Raw genomic sequence first — 27,738 nt, 5'->3', positions numbered from 1 at the left:
ATCCTGGCTAACACGGTGAAACCCCGTCTCTACTAAAAAATACAAAAAACTAGCCGGGCGAGGTGGCGGGCGCCTGTAGTCCCAGCTACTCGGAAGGCTGAGGCAGGAGAATGGCGTGAACCCGGGAGGCGGAGCTTGCAGTTTGCTGAGATCCGGCCACTGCACTCCAGCCCCGGCGACAGAGCGAGACTCCGTCCCAAAAAAAAAAAAAAAAAAGAAAGGCCCTTGGTGACCCTCAAGCCCAATTCTGGGAAAACTGTGGTCCAGAGTGGGGAAGGCATCTCCACTGGTCACACACCAAGTCAGTGTGCCGGCAAAGACTAGAACTCAGGCATTCACTCCTAGTCTAGGACCCTTTCCATTCCTTCCCACTGCCTTCAAGTTCCCCAAAGCCGTGTGAAGTGCCCACCATGCCAGGCACGGAATATGTTCAGTCCCACATTATGGCTCCTGCCGAGAGGGGGTTCTGCTTCCTTTCAGACTGGAATCGAAGCGCCTAGGTTTGAATCCCAGCCCTGCCATTTAGTACTTGTATGTTCCTTAGGCACACATCCTGAACCTCTCTAAGCCTCAGCTGCCTGATCTATAAAGTGGGGTTAATCATAGTGCCTATGTCAAAGGCTATTGGGAGGATTACAGCAGATAATACACATAAAGCACTTAGAACAGTGCCTGGCACATAGAATTGCTCAGTAAATGTGAACTAATACTTCTGGTGCAACCACGAGTGTTAACAAGCATTCTGGTGCCGTTTCTGCATGGGGCCTTTGGAGAGGGACCAAACCTTAAAGAGGCAAAGCGCGACCCCTGCTGGTCAAAGGTTGTTTCCCTCCCATGCCTTAGATTACCTTCATTCCCTATATGCTTATTGAGTGCCTCTGTTTCAGCCATCGTGCAAGGCACACAGGAAACAGACTTGCTGTCTAGACTCCCTGCATACCAACAGAGACCTGGAAAGGCCCTGAGGGGTCGGGCACAGTGGCTCATACCTGTAATCCCAACACTTTGGGAGGCTGAGTGGGAGGATCCCTTGAAGCTAGGAGTTTGAGACCAGCCTTGGCAACATAGGAAGATCCATCTCTATGATTTTTTTTTTTTTTAATTTAATTAACCCGGTATGGTGGCACGTGCCTGTAGTCCCAGCTACTCTGGAGGCTGCGGTAGGAGGATTGCCTAAACCCAGGAGTGTGAGGCCACAGTGAGCTAGGATCATGATACTGCATTCGAGCCTGGGTGACAGAGCAAGACGCCATCTCTTTAAAAGACAAAAAGCAAACAAAACAAAAAGGCCCTGAGAAGTCATGTGGACCTTAGGTTGGGCCATGGATCCCAGAGAGTCCACCAACAGACTTGTAAGGACCCGTGGACCTCTGTGTGTCTGTGTGATTTTCTGAGGTCAGCAACTTCTGTCATATTCTTAGAGTCAAAAGAAGAGGTTTTAATCCAGCCATGTAGTCTCCCTGCCCCTGCTCATTATACCAATGGAGGAATCAAGGCTCTCACAGTGCACCGGGCCTGAGCCAGGCTAGAATGAGGTCTGTTTCCCCCAGTCCTAGGATCCTTTCCCATCGAAAAAGTCACAAACGTGTGGGTGCTGGTTTGGGGTGTAGGTGGGGTGGCCAGGATCCTGTGGCTCCTCAAGAGTATGGAGTGGCCTTTTCTCTGGCTCCTGGGCCTTTGGCATTCCTTGTTGGAGTGACTTGGGGTGGCATGTCCCTTAGGGAAACTCTCCGTGCTGTACTAAAATCTCTGATCTTTCTCAGTTTGTTCTCAAGCTTGGCTAGGATCTCCGGTGGAAAATCCAAATGTATTCAACTTTCTGCTCTCTCAGCTCAGGTACACTGTGTACCTGCCCTCAGGGTGCAGAAGCACAAGAGCTTTTACAATTTTTATAGAAAAAAAAAAAGCCAAACAAGCTTAAGTGTAGTCTTCCACTTGTATAAAAACAACAGGGTAGGGCCAGGCACAATGGCTCACTCCTGTAATCCCAGCACTTTGAGGGGCCGAGGCGATCGCTTAAAGTCACTAGTTTGAGACCAGCCTGGCCAACATGGTAAAACCCCATCTCTACTGAAAATACAAAACTTAGCTAGGTGTGGTGGCAGCCACCTGTAATCCCAGCTACTTGGGAGGCTGAGGCAGGAGAATCGCTTGAACCCGGGAGGTGAAGGTTGCAGTGAGCCGAGATCCTGCCACTGCACTCCAGCCTGGGTGACAGAGACTGCATCTCAAAAAAAAAAAAACAAACAAAACAACAGGGTGGGTTGGAGGTAATGACTACATATATATTCTTGTATAATGAAAGCCCGCCTCATGATAGGTTCACGGGAAAGTAGTTAGTGGAGTTGCCTCTAGGAGGGAGAAAGGGACTTTGGGCAAGTGAGAGACTTGCTTTTAATTGTCTGCCCTTTAATATTTGTGATGTGTCTTTTTTTTTTTTTTTTTGCCATTTACAAGTATTACCTTACTTAATTTAAGAAATTAATTTTTATAGGTATACGAATAAACAAAAATAACAAAAGGGAAATCAGCTAGAATCCCACACCAGAGAATCATTTTGGTACCTAACCTTCCAGATTGTGTGCGTGCGTGTGTGCACTTAGAATGTCCCAATAAAACTGTATCATAATATTTTAACAGTAGAATAGACAGACATTACCCAAGACCTGCTTGAGTTTTTCAGAGTCATAGCTCTTCCCTGGGGTTATTAACTCTGAAGAGGAATTGTATGTTATTAGGATACTTATGTGTGTTCGGGATTGTTAGACAATCTGCCATCTGCACCTAGTATCTTGGGATCATCATCTCAGGTCATGGAATGCCCACCCTGTGTTCTCCCTGTGGTCCTGTGATGCCCAAGGTCAGTCCTGAGGGGCTGGCCATGCAGTCCATGTCCTCTGGCTCAGCCCCAGCTCCTGTCCTCTCTGCTTTTCCCTCAGCTGCAGAAGCTCCTCCTGGCCACATCCTACCCAACGTCAAGCTCTGACACTCAGAAGGAAGGGAGCGCCTGGCGCCAGGCAGGCCTCAGATCTAAAAGTCAACGGCCTTGTGTCAAGGTATTTCTTCACATGCCCCCAAATCTGCCCCAGGTGTCTGTTGGGGCTGCAGCCTTCAGCTGTGGTGGAGGATAGTGAGTTCAATCAACTTCCAGTATCTCTTCCCACTCCTCCCACAGCCCTTGTAGCTGGTGTCCTGGGCACTGCTTCTGGAGATCCAGCCTAGTTTAGGGTTCTAGAAGGAGCCCTGGACGTTCTCACACTTCAGCGTTCCAGACACTGGTAGATGTTAACGCAGGTTAGAGAAAGGATGAGGAAAGTGTGGCCAGCCTTCAGAGGACTAAGTGACAGACCAAAACACAAGATTGCACTGGTTGTGGAGGCCACAGTAAATAGTTTGGATTTTTTTCCCCCTCAGGGAGCCATTGGCGAGTTTAAAGTTCTGTCATAGATATCCAGGGTCAAAGAACATCCCTTTTCCTCCTCGAGCCCCATCTTCCAAGCCTAACAAGGAGAGGTGTAACAGGTGGCTTTCAAGCGGTCCTGTCCTCAGAGGCTACACACAACCCCTCCTCTTCCTGGTCCTGGACCCTCCTTCTGGGAACTGTTGCATACAGTTCTTCATCCTCAGAGGCAGAATCAGGTCCCTCTCAGACAGCAGCTCAGTGTAGGAGCCTCTCCCTTGCTGGGGCTTCTCTGGGGAATGAGTCCCTTTGCTCCCTCCCTACTTGTCCTGGTTGGCCCTCCTGAAACAAAGGTCTACCCTCCCATGCCTCATTCTGTTGAAGGAGCAGGAGCCACACCCCATTGTGAGCCAGCTCTTTGCTCTCTGGGAGCCTAGGAACTTCCCCAGAGAGGTGAGATGCATCTGACAGCCATTGCTAGAAAGTCCCAGCACAACGATGAGTCACACTGGGGGGAATTAAGACTGGAGAGAGGTTGGCTGGTGCGAGTGCAGAGGACCTCAGACATCCAGCCACGGAGCCTCCCCTTTATCCTGTGGGCACTAGGAGCTACCGAATTTTTTGTTTTTTTAAACTTTATTGAGGTGTAATTTACATACATAAAAGCCACCTATTGTAAAAGTACAATTCTATGACTTTTAGTAAACGTACACCCATGCAGTTATGACCATTATCCAGTTTTAGAACATATCCATCATTCAGGCTGGTCGCGGTGGCTCACACCTGTAATCCCAGCACTTTGGGAGGCTGAGGCGGGCGGATCACTTGAGCTCAGGAGTTTGAGACCAGCCTGGCCAACATGGTGAAACCTTGTCTCTACTAAAAAATACAAAAAATTACCCGGGTGTGGTGGTTCATGCCTGTAATCCCAGCTACTTGGGAGGCTGAGGCAGGAGAATGGCTTGAACCTGGGAAGCAGAGGTTGCAGTGAGCTGAGATCGATGAATCCCCCGGTGCTAATTTGCAGCGAGTGCTTCCTATACCCAGCCCCAGGCTACCATGAAACTACTGCCCGGCTCTTGGCTGAAGGGTACGGAGCAGGGGGTGGAATGGTCAGAGTGGGGCTTTGTCAGTGAATCTGGAAGGATCTGCAGGGGCGAAATTCCATGGCTGGGGGAGCTGTTAGGAGGCTGGTCATTCCTTCATTCCTCATCCACTGAGCACGGCCAGGTGCCCGAGTCTGTGTGAGAGGCTGGGGACGGAATGAAGGAAACCTGGCTGTTCCTATGATCCAGGTGAGACACAATGGGCTGGCCAGTGGCCATGTGGATGAGATACACTGGAGGAGTGTTTGGGCCTCCTTCCTCACTCTGGCCTCTCTCCCTCTCTAGGTGGACAGCACCCAAGACAAGAAGGCTCCCATGACGCAGTCTCAGAGCCGGAGTTGTACAGAACTACATAAGCACCTCACCTCAGCACAGTCCTGCCTACAGGATAGGGGTCTGCAGTCACCACGCCTCCAGAGCCCCCGGCTCCCTGCCAAGGAGGACGAGGAGCCGGGTGAGGACTGCCCGAGCCCCCAGCCAGCTCCAGCCTCTCCCCGGGACTCCCTAGCTCTGGGCAGGGCAGACCCCGGTGCCCCGGTTTCCCAGGAAGACATGCAGGCGATGGTGCAACTCATTCGCTACATGCACACCTACTGCCTCCCCCAGAGGAAGCTGCCCCCACAGGCCCCTGAGCCACTCCCCAAGGCCTGCAGCAACCCCTCCCAGCAGGTCAGATCCCGGCCCTGGTCCCGGCACCCCTCCAAAGCCTCCTGGGCTGAGTTCTCCATTTTGAGGGAACTTCTGGCTCAAGACGTGCTCTGTGATGTCAGCAAACCCTACCGTCTGGCCACGCCTGTCTATGCCTCCCTCACACCTCGGTCAAAGCCCAGGCCCCCGAAGGACAGACAGGCCTCCCCTGGTCACCCATCCTCGGTGGAGGAGGTGAGGATCGCAGCTTCACCCAAGAGTACTGGGCCCAGACCAAGCCTGCGCCCACTGCGGCTGGAGGTGAAAGGGGAGGTCCACCAGCCTGCCAGGCTGCAGCAGGAGGAGGAGGAAGACGAGGAAGAAGAGGAGGAGGAAGAGGAAGAAGAAAAAGAGGAGGAGGAGGAGTGGGGCAGGAAAAGGCCAGGCCGAGGCCTGCCATGGACGAAGCTGGGGAGGAAGCTGGAGAGCTCTGTGTGCCCTGTGCGGCGTTCTCGGAGACTGAACCCTGAGCTGGGCCCCTGGCTGACATTTGCAGATGAGCCGCTGGTCCCCTCGGAGCCCCAAGGTGCTCTGCCCTCACTGTGCCTGGCTCCCAAGGCCTACGACATAGAGCGGGAGCTGGGCAGCCCCACGGACGAGGACAGTGGCCAAGACCAGCAGCTCCTACGGGGACCCCAGATCCCTGCCCTGGAGAGCCCCTGTGAGAGTGGGTGTGGGGACACGGATGAGGACCCCAGCTGCCCGCAGCTCCCTCCCAGAGGTAGTCTGAGTTGGTGGTCTGCGAAGAGGGGGCAGGGATGGGGTGCAGCATGCCCCTCTGCACTGGGAGCCAGGAGCCCTGTGTTCAAGTCCCCGTCCCCCAACAAAGTGTTATGTGGGGTTGGACAAGTCCCTTCCCGTCCCTGGCTTTCAGCTTTTCTTTGGGCTAGTTGGAGCAGATCTTCAGAAGAACACCCATGCATCTGAGTTTTTCATCTTGCATGGGCAAGGTGCCACTTAACGAATTAAGCAGGCAGTCAAAAAGTAAACAGAAAAGGAGGATAATTACAAATTGCAATAGGTACTGTAAAGAAGACTCACTGGGGATGATGTGACAGAAGCATAAGGCTGTACATTCAGCTCCGCAATGCAGCTAGACTCTTAAATGCTGCTAATAACTGTAATGATAACAACAGTTAGCCACTGTGTCCTTACCGTGCTGGCACTGGCCTCGGACTAACAGATTGTCCCTATTGAGTCCTCACAAGAAGCCTCTCTGGTAGGGACTGTCATTGTCTCCATTTTATGATACAGAAACTCAGGCACAGAGCTACTTAATGATGAGTCCTGTGCAGGGCTGTCTGTCCGGAGCCCACAGCAGTGGGACTTGGAGTCAAGTTCTTCCTCACTGTGCTACATGTTTAGCCAGAAGGGGTCACCCTTGCACCTGTTTGTACTTTCTGCAAAATCCAAGTAGATCCCCCAGCTGAGACCTGGGATGGAAGGTGGATTTGAGTTGTTCTGCCCTTCTCTAAAAGTGGCAGAGGTGTTTGGTCGCCTGCCCAAAGGGCAGCTCTGCTTGGCACCAGTGGAGGCCTGGAGTCTCCTCCAGAGGGGGAACATCTGCTAGCAATGCCATGTTGGGGAATCTTATTTTTCTTTGTCTTCTTTTCAGACTCTCCCAGGTGTCTCATGCTGACCTTGTCACAAAGGTAGATTTTAAAAAATTATTGGTGTATTATTCCATGAGATTTTGTCTTGTTGGATATTGGTGTTGGTGGTGATGGGGGGGTTCATCAGCCCCCATGCCTGGCCCTGGCCCCATACCCTGTGCCCTGATTGTCATCTGTGACCCTCAGGAGCTGGGCTCCTTTAGAAGGGAGTTGGTTTTTAGGAACTAACTTTTGCAGGCCAGAGGAAAGTCCTCAGGCCATTTCATAACCTGTCCTCTTGGGGACCCTGAAAAGAGTTCTTTTCTGACAGTGCCCTGTGGCTTTCAGCAAGTCCCTTCCTCCTTCTGGGCCTCAGTTGCTCCCTCTACAAGATAAGGAGGCTGACAACACTTGTCCTCTATTTACCCTCCAGTGAACCTTGCGTGTGTCTCCTAAAAGAGCTGTGCAGCTTGAATTCCTCTCACAGCCAGGATGGGGGTTCCCCCAGAGCAAATGCACCTCAGGCTCCATTTCCATGGGCAGCAGAGCCAGGGCCTGTCACAGCACTCCCTGTGACCCTTTCGTGGGCGGGGAGGTGGATGCCTGATGCTGACTTGCTGCTTTCCTTTCTGTCCTCCCTGCCTCCACCAGCGACCCAACTTTTGGCAAGAAGAGCTTTGAGCAGACCTTGACAGTGGAGCTCTGTGGCACAGCAGGTGAGCCAGGGGGCTTCCACTGGCAGGTGCCTTCAGGAAAACACCCGTGCATCTCTGAGTTTTTCATCATGCATGGGCAAGGTGCCACGTAATGAACAATGCACAAGATGCCTGCCTTCATGGGGCTTATGTTATAGGCAGTCAAAAAACAAACAAAAAAGGAAGATCGTTACAAATTGCAATAGATACCATAAAGAAGACTCACTGGGAATGAACCAGGATTACAGGCGTGAGCCACCGCGCCCAGCCCAGGTGGGCAGTTTTACCTGCGGTGCCTGCCCACTGTCCGTCATGGGAAACGCCAGAGGCATATGAGAGGTATAGTTGGGAGGGTTTGTTGAATGATTGGATGTAGATCAGGAAGAGGTATTTGGAAGATTGGGAGGTTCCAGCTGCCATTAGTAGGTCACAGAAGGGATGGCAAATGGATTTCATCACATGCCAACTCCAAAGAATTGAAGGATTCCCAGGCTACCTCCAGGCTCAGCCAGCAGTGCAGTGATCAATTAGTGATGCCTGCCATCCACTGGGTTGGGGGAGTAAGGGCACTTGGCCATTTTATTGCCATCCCAAACTAGGGTCTTTTTTAAAATTTTTTTTATTTTATTTCATTTTTTCCAGACATAGTCTCACTATGTTGCTCAGGCTGGAGTGCAGTGGCACAATCTTGGCTCACTGCAACCTCCTGCTCCTGGGTTCAAGCAATTCTCATGTCTCAGCCTCCAAAGTAGCTGGGATTATAGGCGTGTACCAACAAGCCTGGTTAATTTTTTTGTATTTTTAGTAGAGACATGATTTCGCCATGTTGGCCAGGCTGGTTTTGAGCTCCTGGATTCAAGTGATCCACTCACCTCGCCCTCCCAAAATGTTGGGATTATAGGTGTGAGCTACCATGCTTGGCCCCAAACTTAGGGTCTTAGTGTCCCTTGGAGAAGTGATCTGTCTTTATCTTACCTTTCTCCTCTTGCTTGAGCAGGACTCACCCCACCCACCACACCACCATACAAGCCCACGGAGGAGGATCCCTTCAAGCCGGACATCAAGCACAGCCTGGGCAAAGAAATAGCTCTCAACCTCCCCTCCCCTGAGGGCCTGTCACTCAAGGCCACCCCAGGGGCTGCCCATAAGCTGCCAAAGAAGCACCCGGAGCGGAGTGAGCTCCTATCCCACCTGCGACATGCCACGGCCCAGCCAGCCTCCCAGGCTGGCCAGAAGCGTCCCTTCTCGTGTTCCTTTGGAGACCATGACTACTGCCAGGTGCTCCGACCAGAGGGCGTCCTGCAAAGGAAGGTGCTGAGGTCCTGGGAGCCGTCTGGGGTTCACCTTGAGGACTGGCCCCAGCAGGGTGCCCCTCGGGCTGAGGCGCAGTCCCCTGGCAGGGAGGAAGACAGAAGCTGTGGTGCTGGCGCCCCACCCAAGGACAGCATGCTGCTGAGAGACCATGAGATCCGCGCCAGCCTCACCAAACACTTTGGGCTCCTGGAGACTGCTCTAGAGGAGGAAGAACTGGCCTCCTGCAAGAGCCCAGAGTATGACACTGTCTTTGAAGACAGCAGCAGCAGCAGTGGCGAGAGCAGCTTCCTCCCAGAGGAGGAAGAGGAAGAAGCGGACTCAGGGGTTAGCCCCACTTGCTCTGACCACTGCCCCTACCAGAGCCCACCAAGCAAGGCCAGCCGGCAGCTCTGTTCCCGCAGCCGCTCAAGCTCTGGCTCCTCATCCTGCCACTCCTGGTCACCAGCCACTCGAAGGAACCTCAGGTATGAACAGGGGGCCGCAGGAGAGGCAGCGGGCAGTGGAGGACCCCAGTTCCCAGCGAACCAGGAGCCCCAGGAGGGAGGATCCCCGGGAAACTTGCTCTGAAGCCGAGGCTACATCTCCCTGTGTGGCCCATGTCCTGGTCAGAGGCCTTGAAGGTGGTCTTCTGGGGCAGTTGTGGGTGAGTCCTGGAGGCAGGCAAAGCCTGGTGTGTGAAATCGGGAGTCTCCCAAATATCCTGGCCTCCAGAAAGAAAGAAAACCCACTTCCTGGCTGTTTGTGGGCTTATGTCTAAAGGAACTTGTCCCTTACCCATCTGTGTTTTTTGCTTTTATATTTGTAAAATGGATAGGTTTTTGTGCAAACATACATGCCCCAACATTTGAATTCTAGGGATGTTTACATGTAAAAGAAAGATGAGTGTAATTCTAATCTGTGCTCCGGAAAATGCCTGGACATAAAGCATTGATAAGGTTTCTGAGTCCTGCTGAGGTGCGCTGTGGCTTTTACCAGTCGGCTGCCCCTTGAAGGGCTTTGACCTCAGTGGAGGGATGATGCCTCATGAGCCCGCTTGCTCGTATCATCCTCGCTCGCTCAACCAGACTGGAGAAGAAGCCAGTCCAAAAGTCAGCTGGGGAGCTGGCCAGAAAAAAAAAAAAAAAAAATGGAGATTTGGCAGAGTCGGAGGGTACTGGTCGCTTCTCTCTGATCACAGTGCTTCCTGATTCTCCCTGGGGAAGGCTTGAGGAGGGTCAGTGTCGTCATCCCTAGCCCTGTGTTGAGGTGAGGCCGAGTGGCCACTAGATGCTGCTCTTGGGCTAGAGCCCAGCTGCAGAATCTGCTGCAGGATTTGTTGGGCCTCCACTGGCTGGCCCACACGGCCCACACCCGGGTGTCTGATCTGAAGGTCTGGGGTGGGGCAGGGGCAACAAGTCCCCAGGTGATGCTGATGACATTGCTAGACTATCATACTCTGAGACCAGAATTTAGGTCTTGTGAAGATACCTCTTCTTCCCTTCTAAAGAGACTAGCAAAAAAAATAATAATAATTTTTTTGTTAAATAAAAATGTAAAAAGACTACAGCTTTATATTTACACATCTACAACAAGGGCTCTTAACTGTTTGAAAACCTGATTAAAGCAAAGGCCCATCTTCCCATTAAAATGTGCATACACCTCTAACTGGGCATTCAATTTTAGGGGGTTTGTGGGCTCCCCGCAAACTATTGTTAAGAAGCCCTAAATTTTTTGTTCCTCAAAGTGAGGTCTGCAGCAGTTTCTCCAGCGAGCCCTTACTGTAGAAGCCAGGATTCGTCAGTCATAGCTGCCTTCTGCCGACCACGCTGAGCCTCTCTTTCTTTCCTCAGGGGGTAGCTTCTGCCCTACGGTGTTCCAGTGTCAAAGGTTTGGCTTCAGCCTTTCTTTGCTGTGAGCTAAAGCACTCCATCTCCACATTAGGCAGTGTCCCAGGTTCTCTTCATGTTGAAATACATCCCCCAAGCTGGAGCTTCCCTGGCCTCCTTTCTCTCCTGCCCAGCTCAGAGGTGTTTGGACTGGGCCTGCATTCATAGAATGGCCTGGGAAGAGTCGAGAACTTCTCTAGAAACCCCCATGGATTTTCCTTTTTCTCTTCTCCCTTTTGGGCCAGGTTCAGGGCTGACTTTTTCTGCTCACCGCAGAAACTTAAATTGGGTAACCTGGCTCCTGCTCAGCTACCTGTCTGAGCTCAGTACCTGGTAAACCTGGTAAGATACTGATCAGCCTTCTCTAGACCTGTACCAAACACACAGCAACAGAAAGCATGTTAAGCTGGGTTAACAACACAAACCTTGAACTCCACAATACCTTCCAGGCACTCTCAGCTCTTCGGGTGGCGAAAGTCTACCAATTCTGTCGCAAAAGGGATGATAATACTATAATTAGGTAACCCTTTAAAGTTGCAAGTCATTTCCCCTCCCATTATCCTACTTGAGCTTCCCAGGTGCACCTGGAGGTATCTGCTACTTATCCCCATTTTATAGATGAGGAAGCTGAGGCTCAAAGAGGTTACATAGAAAAATAGAGCAAATATTTACGGAGCAGTTCCTGGGCTAAACATTGACATGCATTTTTAAATTTAATCCTCACAAATGGCCAAGGGATGGACACAATTGGTTATCCCTATTTTATAGACGAAGAACTGAAGTTGAGAGGGCTTCTGTAACTGGCCCAAGATCACCCAACAGGGAGGCGGTGGGGCTAAGATTCAAACTCAGGCTGTCTCACTCACAAGCCTGTGTTCTTGTCCTCTGTGCTGTATTTCTCAGTAACTCAGGCTGGAGGAGTGAGGGCAGCGTGCAGGCAGGCAAGGAAGGCTGCAGCTGGGTGGCACCCAGGAGCCTGCTCGGGCTGTGGGACTAATAAGCCTGATAGCTAGCCTGGAAGCATGGAGCTGCGCTGGCCAGGGGCCGCTGCTTAACTGAGGCATGAACCCATAGGGAGCAGTGGTTCTGAACTCAGAAGGACCTGCTTCTGACTTCTCTGCTTTCTGACTTTAAGCAAATCTCATCCCAAACCTGAGCCTCAGATTTTTCATCTGGAAAATGGAGAAACATAAAATCTCATTGGGTTAAAAAAAAGAAAAAATCAGACCAAACAAGATAATAAAGCAAAAGGACTTTTCTACCCCTAATGGCATAGGGAGGCAAGGCTCAGAAGGGGGTGGGGTTATAATGAGCAACACAAGTGGTTCCCAGTGATCCAGTCCGGAAGCTGGCAGTAAGCATGTGTCCAGATGTTCAGGCCCACACACAGCCCTGGGCTGTCGTTACGGAAGGGGAAGCTGGGTTTCTGCAGGAGGCAGTTGCAGCTCGTGTGCCCTTGTGAACGAGGCCTAAGGAAGCATCCCTTGCCTCCTGGAGCAGATCCGTCCCCACCCCCATGGTCTCTCCTGAGAGTGAGTGCCTCTGCTTTGCTTGTTCACTGACAGATGTGAGAGCAGAGGGCCGTGTTCAGACAGAACGCCAAGCATCCGGCACGCCAGGAAGCGGCGGGAAAAGGCCATTGTAAGTGATCTGGGGGCCCAGAGCCTGGAGTGAATGGGAAGGAGCAGGAAGTGTGGGGGGCTCCATGGACCAAAGCCTTTGAGGCTGGCTGGTGAGCCCCTCAGTCTTCGGCCTCTGCCTGGGGAAGAAGGGACTATGGCAGCAGAAGGCAATGATATTTCTCTCATTTGAAGAGCATGCGGGTCACTAAAGGGCATCAAAGGTGGCACCATGCACAATTCAGCCAAGAGACTGGCCGTGAGTGTGCTGTTGGTGGTGATTTAGGGCTCAGTGTCAGGGGCCTTGAGAGAGCCAAGTGGGCAGGCTGTGGTAGTGGGGAGCAGAGCCAGTCTGGCCAGGTCACAAGCCAGCCCTGCCACCACCTTCTGTGTGACTGTGGGCAGGTCCCCCAGTTCCCCAAGCCTCACTTTCCTCATTTGTACGTAAGGGCCTGTGCTTCCCAAGGGTTCCCCCAACTTGATCAGTGCCAAGGGACCAAGAGATCCTGCCCCTTCCTCCCCACCCACTTCCCTAATCCCCTCCCAGAGTTAGTCCACAGGCCCTGGCCTTCTGCGTTTGCCTGGTGACCCTATTGCAAAGCTCCCCACAGAGAAAACACATCAGGGGCCTGGAGTAGGGAGCTGGAGCTGGCCAGCTAGGCCATGCATGTCACTAGAAAGGAAGGAGGAAAATAGGATGAAAACACAAGGCAGACTCCCGCTGGGTCTCTCCCATGTGATGTGGCACTTCAGGGATGAGGGGCACACAGGAGGTGTGCATACCCTAGAGGTGCACAGCTGTCTGCATGCAGGTCCTTAAAACCATGGACTGTGCATGGAGAATCTTCTGGGAGTCTGTCTTGGTCATTCAGCAGTTACAGGCCTATCACAGTTCTGGGCGTTGGAGGGCAGCAATGAACAAGAGAGATGAGGCCCCCCTCCTGACTGAACAGAAGGGAGAGAGAGATAACAGACTCGTAACAAAGGAATAAGCAATGTAATTACAGATTGGGATAAGCACTGTGAAATTAGTAATGTGCAATTAGTAACAATCTGGAGTAAACAGAACTGTTGAGGAGGATGTGTTTACGGGGTGGCCAGGGAGGGGCACCTTCAGGGAGCTGGGCCCTGATTGATGAAAAGGAGCAACCAAGCAAAGACTCAGGGGGACAAGTGTCTGGAGCAGTGGCAGGAAAGAGCTTTATGAATTCAAGAAGCTGCAAAGAGAGTGGGAGGAGGGGATTTCTCTGTTGAGCTGAGCTTGGACATCGTATGTTGTAGGATGCACAGTTCCCTGACTGCTGACGACGGAGTCCTGTTTGTGGACCCGCCACCTGGGTTTTCTTCCTTGGCATGTGTAGTACGGGGATGGGATGGCTGGAGAATCACTGGCTGTAACCTGTTTCCAGAGCAAGCCTGTCCAGGACAAGAAACTGTGTTTTTCCTATGGGAACACAGGTTTCCAGGAACAAGGCTGAAGTTTCTCTAGCAGGTCAGAGTGACTTTTCCAATAGCAGCGGCTTCAGCCAGATCAAGTCACAGATCTGAGAGGAGGGGAAGGGGAGTTCCAATCTGGACTTGCTCCCACCCGCTCCCTCTGCTAGGCTGTTCTAGGCACCCACTGGCATAGCACAGAACTCTCCTGAAGGTGACGCCTTGGTGACAGTGTCTATACTGTGACTTCAGCCACTTTGCCCCGGCAAAACCAATAGCCCTGATGTCCCCACCTCATTACCCTTCCTTCCAGCCCACTCTCACACTCACAACCAACCTGCCTCCTGTGCTTGCCCTACCCCAGCACCTCCCCTGCTCAGACTTGAAAGGTAGGTCCAAAAACTACTGAATATGCAGGCATATAAATGGTGATAAATCCTTCCCCTTTCACAGCCCCAGTCTCTGCTCATTTCCTTCATGTAAGCAGTGGCTTCCTTGGAGGCCCTTTCCCATCCAACACCCTCCCCCAACAAGGGCAGGTCCTCTGGGGTAGAGATTGGCATTGACCTCTCTCTGACTCCAGCTGGTATTGCTCACTCAGCCAGGCATCATGGACTAGGACAAGAGCTCCACGGGAGCCCACCCCCAGAGGGGCCCCAGGAAGCCAGGCAGTGACCGAGTCTCTATCCTCCTTCTTGGGCAGGGTGAAGGCCGTGTGGTGTACATTCGAAATCTCTCCAGCAACATGAGCTCCCGAGAGCTGAAGAGGCGTTTTGAAGTGTTTGGTGAGATTGTGGAGTGCGAGGTGCTGACGAGAAGTAAGAGGTGAGTTGAGCTAAACCATGGCAGATGAAGGGAGCAGAGAGGGGCACCGGTCCTGATCCAGAGCTGGGTACAAGAAGATGTCCAAGGCTTGTGGAATGAATCTGACGAAATCCATAGCCTAGATGTGGAAAGCCAGGCCCAGGAGAAGGACCAGAAATGGTAATGCAGTCAGTAACAGCAGCAAACACGTGCTGATGCTTTACTAAGTGCCAGGCAGTCTCCATTCATTCCTCTATCTAAACTTCCCAGCATGCCAGGGGCATAAGCACTCCTAGTCTTTCAATTGCTCTCCTTTCTGCAGGAGTTCAGACAAGTTAACTGGGCAGCTAGTTGGTGGCAGAGCCAGAACCGGAGCCCATGTGTCTGCTTCAGGGCCTTTGGCCTAGAGATAGTGCGGGGCAGCAGCCCCTGGCAGCTTGAAGACTGGCACTGGGACCCCACTCTACCTCAACCCTGTGCTGCTCACACCCCTCCCTTCCTCTGCAGCAGCAAGTCCCAGGCCTTGGTTGGGTATGGCGGCTCACACCTGTAATCCCAGCATTTGGGGAGGCCAAGGTGGGCAGATCACTTGAGGTCAAGAGTTCGAGACCAGCCTGGCCAAAATGGTGAAACCCCATCTCTACTGAAAATTTAAAAATTAGCTGGGTCTGGTGGTGCATTCCTATATTCCCAGCTACTCAGGAGACTGAGGCAGGAGAATCCCTTGAACCCAGAAGGCAGAGGTTGCAGTGAGCCGAGATCACGCCACTGTACTCCAGCCTGGGTGATAGAGCAAAAAATAAGAAAAGGTCCCAGGCGTTCTGTTCTACTAGGCAGCCCTGGGTTTTCGTCACTCACCCGGAGAAGCAGTGTTTCACCTGTCAGGGGATCTGCAAAAACAACAGGTTTTATATGAATGCACAATTTAGATGTCAAAACTCAGTTTTGAAATATTTCTAAAGTATCTCCTATTATATTGTCAAACTAAGGCAAACTAAGTTATTAGGGTTTTTACATTCTCATACAATAATAATAGAAAGCTTCAGCAAGAAAATAGTTTCTGGTGTAAGAGTTATCATATACTTCTTGCCCATTAGGATGGCTACTATCAAAAAACCAGAAAATAAATACTGGCAAGGATGTGGACACATTGGAACTCTTGCATAGTGTTGGTGGGAATTTTAAATGATGCAGCTGATGTGGAAAACAGTATGGCAATTCGTCAAGAAATTAAACCTAGAACCACCATCTGATCCAGCAATTCCACTTACGGGTATATATCCAAAAGAATTGAAAACAGGATCTCCAAGAGATATTTGTTCACCCAAGCTCATAGCGACACTATTTACAATAGCCAAGAGGAAGAAACAATCCAAATGTCCACCAACAGATGAATAGATAAACTAAATATGGTTTCTATACATATAGTGAATATTATGAAGCCTTAAAAAGGAAGGAAATTCTGACTCATGCCGCCACATGGATGAACCTCACCACATTGTGCTGAGTGAAATAAGCCAGGCACAGAAAGACAAATACTATACGATTTCACTTATATGCTATGTCTAAAGTAGTCAAATGCATCGAAACAGAAAGAGTGGTGGTTGCCAGGGGCTGCAGAGAGGGAGAATAAGGGAGGTGTTGTTTAACGGGCATAGAGTTTCAGCTTGGCAAGGTGGAAGATTTCTGAAGCTTCGTATGAGTATACTTAATACTGCCAAACTGTATGCTTAAAAATGGTAAAGACGGTAAATGTCCTGTTAAGTGTTTTTACCAATTTTTTTTTTAAAAGAACCATTATACAAATAGAACCATTTTAAGTTCTGTGCAGTTTTCAGGCTATCAAATGAAGATAGCATGCAAAAATAAAGCAGGCACATTAATCTCTAAAGAGAAAGATCAATCTGTTAAGATTTTAAAAACACACAGAATCTTTAAAAAAGAGTCTTGGGGCCGGGCGCGGTGGCTTAAGCCTGTAATCCCAGCACTTTGGGAGGCCAAGGTGGGTGGATCACGAGGTCAGGAGATCAAGACCATCCTGGCTAACATGGTGAAACCCCGTCTCTACTAAAAATACAAAAAACTAGCCAGGCGTGGTGGCGGGCGCCTGTAGTCCCAGCTACTCGGAGGCTGAGGCGGGAGAATGGCGTGAACCCGGGAGGCAGAGCTTGCAGTGAGCCGAGATCGCGCCACTGCACTCCACCCTGGGCGACACAGTGAGACCCCGTCAAAAAAAAAAAAAAAAAAAAAAAAAAAGAGTCTTAGACGTACTACCAATATTAGACATTTAAAGAGGAAGACGGGTCCGGGCATGGTGGCTCATGCCTGTAATCCCAAGACTTTGGGAGGCCGAGGCAGACAGATTACTTGAGGCCAGGAGTTTGAGACCAACCTGGCCAACATGGTGAAACCCTGTCTCTACTAAAACTACAAAAAAATTACCCGGGCTTGGTGGCACATGCCTGTAATCTCAGCTACTCAGGAGGCTGAGGCATGAGAATCGCTTGAACCCAGGAGGCAGAGGTTACAGTGAGCTGGGATTGCGACCACTGCATTCCAGCCTGGGCGACAGAGTGAGGCTGTCTCAAAAAATAAATACATAAAGAGGCAGAAGGGTTCAAAGTTGGCCCTGGTTCAGAGAGGTGTCAGGAAACATGATTCACGTAAATATTTATTAGGCACCCACTATTTGTAAGCCTGTGCTAATAGTTGGTGAATGCCACTTTGCCTCTGTCTTGAGGAGTTTACGTAGCAGATGATATGTCAGTCGGGACTCTTTCTGTTGTTCATGGAAGTGAAAAGTTGGAATAGAACTTTTGGTCCTTCTCAGGCAGACTTTTCTCCTGGTTGCAGAGTGGCTGCCTGTAGCTTTAAGCTACCCCCCAGCAACTTAGAGACCCCTGGGGAGGTAGGAGTCACTACATGACTCCAGCAAAGACCTGAGATGGATTCTTTGGGGTTCAGCCTTGAGCAAACAGGCTTATCCTTGAACAAACCATGGTATCCAGGAAGGGCCATTGTCATGTGGTTTGCCCTGGCACGCTGAGCCTGCTTGACCACACATGCTGTTGTCTGAGGAAGGGGAGTGGAAGCTGAACAGGCAGGCATCATAGATGTCTACCATGAAGGGCAAGATGTGTGCAGAAGGGGAGGTGAAGGCCAAGATGGCAGCCAAGGAATTGGTGACTGAGGCTGGCTTTGAAGGAGGCAGAAAGTGGTGCAGTAGTATAGGGAGATGGGAGTAATAGGAGAAACATACAGGACTGTTAAGAGCATTAGCTTTAATGTCAGAGGCCTGGGTTTGAATCCCTGCTCTGCCACTTGCTTTTGGGTACATTACTGAACTCCACAGAAGCTGTTTCCTCATCTGCAAGGTGGAGATTACAACAGTACCCACCTCACAGGCTCATCTGAGGAGCGTCCGAGGCAAGGTGTGGTGGCCAACATCTGGCAGACATTCAACGTATTAGCTACTTTCATTATTATCACATTGCAGAAGTCAGCCTGGTGGTCATGTCATCTGTATCTAGGGGGCCATGATGCGAGTGTCGAATCACTGTGGCAGTCTGTTCCTCATCTAGTAATGGCTGGTCTCACGGTGTCCACCCAGCCAGCCAAATAACATACTCTCCTTCTCCTCTCCCCACAGAGGCAAGAAGTACGGCTTCATTACCTACCGGTGTTCTGAGCACGCGGCCCTCTCTCTGAGGAACGGCGCTGCCCTGAGGAAGCGCAACGAGCCCTCCTTCCACCTGAGCTACGGAGGGCTCCGGCACTTCTGCTGGCCCAGATACACTGACTACGGTAAGCCCCCGAGACCCAGCCATAGTCTAGTAAGACTCAAAGCTTGAGAGGAAGTGCCTTCCTTGAACACACCCAGAGCTAAAGCCCCCTGTGGACATAGCTTCCATCCCCACACCCCAGTGTGCTGCTTGGTATAACACTGCAGCCCCTTTGCCTGAAGGCTACCATCTTGTTTTTCTTCTGGCCTCTGGTCCACCTTGTCTTGTCCTATGACTGCTACCAAAGAGAATCCAACCTCCCATGGCCTCCAAGAAGATTCAGTCGTGTGCACAGCCAGCTGCAGAACCGTGGCTACGGTCTCCTTGACTTCACAGGGCCAGCTACTACCCTGTCCCCTTCAGGGGCATTCCGTGGTGACCCCAGACAAGGCAGCAGCCATCTGGGGACAAGATGATGAAGAAGGACAAGGAAGTACAATGTACGAAAGAATTACTTGGCCAGGCTCAGTGGCTCATGCCTGTAATCCCAGCACCTTGGGAGGCTGAGGCAAGAGGATCACTTGAGCCCAGGAGTTCGAGACCAGCTTGGGCTATATAGTGAAATCCCGTCTCTACAAAAAATACAAAAATTAGCCAGGCATGGTGGCTTGTGCCTATAGTCCCAGCAACTCAGGAGGCAGAGGTGGGAGGATCACCTGAACCCAAGAGGTCGAGGCTGTAGTGAGCCATGATGGCACTACTGCATTCCAGCCTGGGTGACAGAGCAAGACCTTGTCTCAAAAGGAAAGAAAAAAAAAAAAATAAGTGTTTTTACTTGTTGGAGAGAACCCAATACAGCCTTGATGATACAGGACTGAGTGTCAGTGGCCTGGCTGGGTGCCGGGCCAGGCAGCACTGCAATTGGCTACACACCCGTTTATGGGAATTACTTTCCCAATCTATTAAAAAATTCTAGTGTTGGCCGGGCATGGTGGCTCATGCCTGTAATCCCAGCACTTTGGGAGGCCGAGGCAGGCAGATCGTGAGGTCAAGAGATGGAGACCATCATGGCCAACATGGTGAAACCCCGTCTCTACTAAAAATACAAAAAGTAGCTGGGTGTGGTGACGCGCCGTCTGTAGTCCCAGCGACTTGGGAGGCCGAGGCAGGAGAATTGCTTGAACCTGAGAGGCAGAGGTTGCAGTGAGCTGAGATCGCACCCCTGCACTCCAGCCTCAGCAACAGAGCAAGACTGCGTCTACAAAAAAAAAAAAAAAAAAAAAAAAAAATTGTAGTGTTGTCAGCTCTGCCTTATGTGGCACTGCAGCAGGTTACTAATGGGCGAGAAGCTGTTGGGGGAAATAGAGTTGGAGGGTGTTGCAGCTAGAAAGGCTCCAGAGTGCTCTAGTTTGGACCTCCAGTTCTCTAGATAGGACAGCCAAGGCCCTGAGACACTGATACCGTGGCCAAGATGTCCCAGCAGGATGGTGGGCAGTGCCCATAGTCCAGTGCTCATCCCAGCTCCCCAAGGCCTTGGGCTGCAGCCACTCCACGGTGCCCACTCAAAGTGGCAGATTTTTCAACCATCCGGTCTCTGTAAGTTGCTCACTGCCTTCCCCTCTTCCCTGCCTCCTCACCCCCATGCCCAGATTCCAATTCAGAAGAGGCCCTTCCTGCGTCAGGGAAAAGCAAGTACGAAGCCATGGATTTTGACAGCTTACTGAAAGAGGCCCAGCAGAGCCTGCATTGATAACAGCCTTAACCCTCGAGGAATACCTCAATACCTCAGACAAGGCCCTTCCAATATGTTTACGTTTTCAAAGAAATCAAGTATATGAGGAGAGAGCGAGCGAGCGTGAGAGAACACCCGTGAGAGAGACTTGAAACTGCTGTCCTTTAAAAAAAAAAAAAAAAAAATCAATGTTTACATTGAACAAAGCTGCTTCTGTCCGTGAGTTTCCATGGTGTTGACGTTCCACTGCCACATTAGTGTCCTCGCTTCCAACGGGTTGTCCTGGGTGCACCTCGAAATGCGGGTCAGTCACCCATCGCCCCTTCTTTCCCAACTGACTTCCTCTCGTAGACTTGCAGCTGTGTTCACCATAACATTTCTTGTCTGTAGTGTGTGATGATGAAATTGTTACTTGTGAATAGAATCAGGATTATAAACTTCATTTTTAATTGAAAAAAAGTATATCCTTAAAATAATGTATTTATGGCTCAGATGTACTGTGCCTGGGATTATTGTATTGCTTCCTTGATTTTTTAACTATGCACTGTCATGAGGTGTTTGCCACTGAGCTGCTCTGCTCCCCTTGCCAGATTGCCCTGGAGGTGCTGGGTGGCCGCTAGGCTGGTCTGCAGGAAAGTGCGGCCTGCCGTTTCCAGGCCGTATCTGCCAAGCCCTGCCTTGTCTCTTACTGAGCAAGTTTGGCTCAAATTATAAGAGCCCCCATCTTGTGCCCAGCTCACGCTTCAAATGTGTGTCCATCCTTTTGTACTCAGACCCTTGAGTATCTTGTAAGGAAGGCAGGGTGAGCTGCATCATTCCTGTTTTCCAGGGGAGCCTGGCAGCTCCCCGAGAGGCGAAATGACTGTGGGAGGTCCGGTTGCCAGTGAGGAGGCAAAGCGGTGACCCAGACCAGACTTTCTGATTCTTGGTCCCATGCGTCCGTAGTAGCTGGGGTGAAGACAGTTTCAGGGACTGGTAGAGGTGAGTTTGGCTAAATTGGGCACCAGGCTAGAAGCCTAAGGGCTCATTTTAGGGGTTACGTTAGCTGTTGATTCACCAGCATCAGGTGAATTCAAGCCCTGGCATGTATCTTGGGTGCACCATCAGCTTTGATCCTGAGTGGTCCTGTGGTTTGCCTGCGTCTGTGGGCACACTGTCAGAACTTCGGTGACACCCCTGGCAGTGGTACAGACAGGTGGTCTGGGAGCAGTCATCTTTTTTGGGCCAGCCACTAGCCCATCCTACTCCCTCAGGTAGCCCTTCGTCTTTACCTTGTCCTTGTCTGTAAAGTTGTTTTGGTGGCTGGGGCAGGGGGGCCAGGAGGAGGGAGTGAAGGTTGGGAATAGATAGGACAATCTCCTAGCTTCCCTCCAACTGAGAAAACACTCCAGTTGGGCTTTACTTTAAACTTTGTATTCTTAAGTGATGTCAAAGCCATTTCCAGCTTAATGTTCTGTGGGTACCTTGGGGGCCATTCAAGCAGGGAGCATGGCCAGGCAGGGTGTGAGTATATTGTTTCTGATTTCTTTCATACATCAGGGTTCCTTGGGAAATTTTTGTAATTTTTTTTAAAGTCTTGCTGCTTTAAAAGTTTGAAAGTGGCTCATTAAGCGGGCTAATGTAATTTGTTGCTTATGCGAAGCCTAGTCTGTTGAGAATTTACTTTTTTAAAGATTATCAAATACCTCAGTAGGTAAAATGAGCCCATGATCTTCCACTGGGTGGTGAGCATACTCCCAGCCCATGGATAAGGCTGGAAGAGACAGGCTTTAGTAGGGATAGGGAATTTGAACTGTTGTGTGTCACAGCAGTTGACCCCTCTGGACTCCAATTTCCTTTCCTGTGAAATGAACTGATAAGACACGTTTCAACATTGTTAGCTTCTGCTGAGGCAGTGTCTAGCCCAAGATGGCAAATACATAGCTCATGTGCCTCTACTCCCACCTCCTTGACCAATACAGACATAACTAATCAATCGCACCACTCAGGTTCCTTGAGCCTGGATGTGCTGTAAGAATCCTGAAATCAGTGCTCTGGTAAGTCATTACTAATTGATTAGGGTTCAATCTATTTGACATCTTGGGCTAATCTTTGGAAGGTTTCCAACAATCACACAGAACCATATGCTGGCTGGGTTTCATGCTGGCCTACCCTGTCTGTGATGTTCCGTTCCGTGAAAGAACACTCTCCTAATGCTATTCCGCGGCGCAAAACTCTCAATACTGTTTTGACACGCACACATCCCCTTGCGGAAGGTGCAGGGGGCAGTAGACGAATAACAGACAGGAACATATTTGGGGAAGGCAGGGCTTAGGAAGATGGACCAAAAAAAGGGACTTCCCACAGCACAGACCTGATCATTCTGATTTCTTTTTTAGCTATTCACTGCCTAGCACATAGTAGGCACACAATAAATGATTATGGAATGGGATAGAATTTAGATCTTTCTGCTGCCTCCACTAAGTAAGTCCTGATTTGCATCAAGGAGAGAACTGAGATAGGAAAGAACACTAGATTCCAAATCTGGAGAGTTGGGGGAGTCCAGATTCTACCAAGAATTTCCTTTGTAACTTTGATAAGTCCCTTCTACTCCCTGGCACCCCGGTGTGCTGAAAGGAGTTGGGCTGTGGATGATCTCTAAGCCCCTCCTATTTGCTTCTTCCTTGATTGCATTTGGTCAAAGGGTTGACCTTGGGCTGGTGATACTTTAGAGTAAAGAAATGGAGAGTTTTAGCAAAGGACGAGTCTGTCTCTCCCTGCTTTGGGGTCAGCTGAAGCTGTCCTTTCATGTCAGATTAATCTAGGACACTTGAAGTTAGCTTAGACGTTGGCGCTTGAGCAGAGACCTGAGCGTGGCATTGGGACATGACATGCCTAAAGTCAGGACTAGGGAACGCTGACTGCCAAGGGCATCAAGTAGTCTCTACTTGCCATCCCGCACATAAAACGCTACAAGTTCTAAAATTTACCAAGCCTGCAGGCAACCTCTATCCCGAAGGACTCATTCGGTGCTGTGTATTATTTAGGGCAACCCCAAGGTCTATTCAGAAAAACGAGTGAACCTTGGTCTCTTTCCCACCAAACTGAGGAGTAACCCAGAGGGAGCAGCTGCCATTGGCAACCATCTCGTTGTAGCTCTGTCCTAGTGTTTGCTCTCAATGATGTTTACATGTGATCGCCATAAAGCTTGCTGTAGACTGTGTCGATAGCCGCCCGCACAGGGCAGGTCGTACTGTCTGTTTCTGTGCCGTGCTGGTGTTTTCCAAAAATGTCTGATCCAACCACTAAGTGGAATTCTTCCATCTCCTTCCTCAGTCTATACAAGGCTGAATCAGAATCCCCGTTCTCGGGGGCTCTGGTTACCGAAGGAAAATGCATCAAAGAGGTAAAGAATATGAGTGGATGGAGTGCAGCTAAGGCCCTCACCCCCTGCTCCGTCACAACTTGCCCCCTCAACCAAAAAGCTGCTTTGACTCAAAAAGCACCCATAAGGTATCTGCATCTGCCTTGAAATCTTGCAGCATGGAGTGTCATATATACTCAGGAGAGAGGCAGGGCTTTGCGGGCAGGAGAAGGAAGGGAGGAATGCTCTGAGCTGCAAAGACCTAGTACTCAAGTTCTGACACGGGAAGAGATGCAGTGAGACGTCTTTTGGTGCCTAAAGCCTGTTCCTGTTGGTTTTTTAGAGTGATTTCTCCTAGACATGTGCAGTAGGCCCACTGGGGCTGCTGTGCAGTGGTGAGTAGAAGGGCAGGGAAGGCATGGGCAGCCTGGTCCTTCTGCATGGACAGCTCAGTCCATGGCCCATCCTAGGTATAGAGTTCAGTTAATCCCAGTTGAGCCTGTAGCTTGAGAGATGGCTCATCCCAACTGTGAAGCATCAGCCCCACAGGATGTATTGATCTGACTCACTGATGTCAAAACTGCAGTATTTTTTTAGCATTTGAGATTTAGCAGCTGCCTTCAGTTTGGGGTTACCCATATCCCAGCATCAGATATGATTAAGGAAAGAAATTGGATGTACAATAGCAAAGAAAGTGAATGTAATGGCTTCACTGGCCAAAGAAGAGGGACCCTGTCATCCCTTACCAGTGGGGCAGAAGAAAACTAGTGCATGTGCAATATGTCAAAGCTAGTCCCCCAGTCCCTGAGGTGTTTTCACACACAGATGGGCTCCAGGTCTGCTTGTCAAGTTTGGAGGTACAGGGTAAATGAAGGAAGAGCTTCAGAGTTGGAAACCCACATGCATGGATGTGTCCTTGGCCCAGAACCGCCATGGGATGGGTGAAGCCCTGGGAGCCGGCTACAGGATGCCCAGGAAGTAGGCAAAGGCTGACTTTGCATTAACCAAATAAAAGCACTTTGAGAAAACCCCAACACTTCAGCCTGGCCCCGTGTTTCTACACTGGAAAATATGAGTCTCCTTTGGCTGTGCAAGGTGCTCTTCTAGAGACTGGGACAGGGAATTCAGGAATGGGGCTGTTGTCAGGTAGGAGAGAGCAGAGATCCCTTTTGAGCTGTCAGCAGCAGGAGAGCCAGTGCTGGGGCCAACCCTTTGCTGGCCTTTTGTTGGAAGCCCTCGAAACAGGGAGCCATGGATTTAGATCTTGGTACCTACCTTTACAGAAAGATGAAAACAGCCCAGCTGAGTGAAATGGGTTTGTAGAGTAAGTCACTTAACTATAAGCCATCTCAGAATCAGAAACCCCAATGTTTCTTACTTGCTGTGTGACCTTGGGCCCCTGTGTCCTCATCTACCAAACGAGAATGTTGAATATGAGCATTAAAGTCCCTTTCACCTCTGAGAGGCTCAGATCGCCAGCCAGGAGCACTGGGATTCCATCACTCCTCCTTGAAACTGATTCCATTCTCTGACTTGCCCCGGTTCCTGTTCAGGGTGAGGTTCTCTACAAGAACCAACCAGCGGTAGGTTCAGTCCCACTGTGTCCTGGCTGAGTTGCCTTATCCAAGGAGACCAGCTCCCCGGGACAGATCTAAGCCATAATTTCTAGTGGGGACAGTAAGGAATTAAACCCCCAACTTGGCTAGGTAACGATGTCAAATCTCATATTAACCTTGTCTTTGTCCCCACTGGACAGCTGTTAATCCGAATGTTGTGACCACTCGGCTGTTTCTCTCTTGTTCTCAGACAATACTAGCAATACACTTGTTGTTGTTGTTTTTTTTTTTTTTTTTTTTTTTTTTTTAAGAAAAACAGCTTAGGCACTTTTCACACATTTCTTTCAAATGATTGTAAAACATATGGGGAAACAGGAGGCATTGATCACGCTGCATATGTTTAGGACAGCTTTTGTTTTTTGTTTCTGTAATGGTATAGCGGCAGTGACTGAGGCTTCGTGATTCGTGGGGACAGCTTTTCAGATACTCCATTTCATCAGTATGCTTTGCACATCCGAAAGGAGGACAAAAATCCAACTGCCCGAATTTGGGGCTTGGAAAATAGGTTTTATAGGTGGTCGGTCCCTGGGCTGTGCAACAACTCCTCAAAGAGGGGTTTATATAGCTAGAAGCCCCCTGTGCTGTATTTTTGGTCAAAGGAGTCTCCAAGGCGGCTTATAAAAGCTTCCTTTTTCACTTGACCACCCTTGCTCATTGGTTACTTGTGAAGGGGATTGGTCAGTTTCCACCTCAGCACTTTGCCTTATCTACATGTGGTCGCCATCTAGTGGCCAAAGGTTGTCTCCACCAGCTACCCAGATAGAAGGCAAATCCTTTCAGCCACCCTGCTGTCCATCGTGAACTTTGGGAATGAAATATAATGGCATGAACGAACCACCTTTGTGTTCAGAGATCAGTGCAACACTAGGGTCAGAAGACTCCAGAAGCAGAAGCAGCCACTTAGTAGACTCTCACGCAGAACTGAGAAATGCACTAGCTGTCCTGTGGGCAGAAGAGACAGGAGTGGACCAGGAGAGGTCCAGGTGCCCGGGAGGGGTTTACTGTAACTGCAATACTGGCAGCCCACCTGCCAACCTTGTTAAGTAAACCTTTGCTGGGTGGTCCGAATTACGCCCTCAAGACAAGATAAGAAGTTGGGTGTAAGGATTCTGTGGGGGGCCTGGCCATGACCTTTGATATGGTCCACTGAATAGCCAAATAGGTTTTTTTGTTCGATTTTTTTGTTTTTGTATTTTGTATTTTTAAAATCTTGTCAAATGTTTTTGTGTTAGGAATAAAAAGTCATAAACTATTCCCAACTTTGTTTCTTGAGGGATGTTCTGATTCTGATGGAAACAGGTTGGAAATCTCGAGGGGAGCTTGGCCAAGGTGGTATATGCAGCAGGGGAGTAGACTGCTTGGATTTCCAAATGGTTTCTGGGGAAGATGACCATCCAGAAGTCCAGCTTAGTGCAGTCTGCTCTGGAATTCACACCCACCCCCTCACCTCCTTGTGCCATGTTGTTAGCATTGGCTTGGAGCATCTGCCTCTTCCAGAGGCAGCTGCTAATGTTGAAACCAACGTGAGCCCTCTCCCCAACCCCAGGTTTCTAAAGAAAGTGTCTGTAGCCAGCCTTAATCAACTGGGCAAGGTGGTCCCTATGGTCCTTTCCAGTATTTCCAAATCTTGGACTCAAATTCTTTTCTCTTGGTGTGACCACGCAGCCTAGAGAATTCTAAGCAATAGGAGCCAGGGCTTTCCCTGACTCCGCGACAGGGTCAAACCAAGGAATGGCTAAACCTGTGAGGTTTTGTCATCCCCAGGGGTACTACTGTAGGGGGCATTATTTATTAGGAAGCTTAACAAGGTAACTACAGCCTGAGTGCGTGAGTGTAAGGCTGTGTTTGTGGTGGGTATGTGTGTGTATCTGCACACATACACACGTCTGTGCCTGTGTGTGTGTGTTTGTGTGTGTGTGTGTGTGGAATTACATTGATGCATTTATTGAGAAAGGTGCAAGAATTTCACCTACACAGAGGGACACATCTGCTTTGTTATTTATAATAGAAAGCTAAATTTTAATTTTTTAAAGGACACTGCTAATGATTGAGAATCAAGTTTTTAGTTTTGCTATTTTTTTTAATCGGTAGAGGATTTTTATATATTTTTTCCATTTTGTTGGGTTGTGTCCTTATTTATAGAAATCCTTTGTCCGTGAGAGGCAAGGAGGAAACCTTCTTGGCTTTTAATTACTGTGGTTGTCATCGTCCCTACTTTCTTTCTGGTGTGATTTCTCTGTCTTACCTTCTAAATGAGAAAATGTTTTCCTGTATTTGTACATTGTCAGATTCTATAGTTTCCTAGATAATTTAACCAAATTGCTCTATGTATTATTATTCTGTGAGTATAAAGTTCTATTTTAATGTCTGTAAATACTTCAGAACTGGCTTCTTTTCTCGAACTCCTACTGTGGGGTTATTGTTTACATCACAGAAACTGTAGAATCTCTATGCTCATGTACTGTAAATAGTGAAGTGATCTGCTTATAAATAAACTTAACAAATACACTATGGAGATTAAAAACAAAATACCACCCACAGCTTTGCCCATTTGTGTCTTTCCTTATTGGTCCTGGGAGCTCATTGAGGGACACTCTGACCACTAAATGGGGAAGAGATTTCAGTTTTCAGCGTCACCTTCTCAGATAAGACCCCGGATGATGTCTGTGCCCCACCTCACCACACTTTTCCTTCACGGCATTTTGCACGGTTCATAATATCCATCCATGCTGGGCACAGGGGCTGAGGTGGGGGATCACTTGAGCTCAGGAGTTCAAGGCCAGCCCAGGCAACATAGTGAGACCCCCAT

At 49.8% G+C, this 27,738-nt stretch overlaps 1 protein-coding gene across 2 annotated transcripts in view; it reads left to right on the top strand.

Moving 5' to 3' along the window:
* PPARGC1B (PPARG coactivator 1 beta) overlaps positions 1-27,469 on the top strand; it is a 124,343-nt gene extending 96,874 nt beyond the window's left edge. The window contains exons 4-12 of one of the 2 annotated variants that reach the window (XM_023227063.2): positions 2,940-3,056; positions 4,792-5,914; positions 6,809-6,845; positions 7,437-7,501; positions 8,478-9,258; positions 12,225-12,300; positions 14,416-14,537; positions 18,166-18,320; positions 19,888-27,469. In XM_023227063.2, coding sequence (XP_023082831.2) covers positions 2,940-3,056; positions 4,792-5,914; positions 6,809-6,845; positions 7,437-7,501; positions 8,478-9,258; positions 12,225-12,300; positions 14,416-14,537; positions 18,166-18,320; positions 19,888-19,988 — 2,577 coding nt within the window. In that variant the 3' untranslated portion in view covers positions 19,989-27,469. The remainder of the gene's footprint in view (positions 1-2,939; positions 3,057-4,791; positions 5,915-6,808; positions 6,846-7,436; positions 7,502-8,477; positions 9,259-12,224; positions 12,301-14,415; positions 14,538-18,165; positions 18,321-19,887) is intronic. The other variant, XM_023227064.2, reaches the window with a different exon arrangement.
* Positions 27,470-27,738: the final 269 nt, after the last annotated feature.

Source organism: Piliocolobus tephrosceles, chromosome 4 (assembly GCF_002776525.5).
Source record: "Piliocolobus tephrosceles isolate RC106 chromosome 4, ASM277652v3, whole genome shotgun sequence".
NCBI classification, from domain to species: domain Eukaryota; kingdom Metazoa; phylum Chordata; class Mammalia; order Primates; family Cercopithecidae; genus Piliocolobus; species Piliocolobus tephrosceles.
This window is presented reverse-complemented; position numbering and strand designations above follow the sequence as displayed.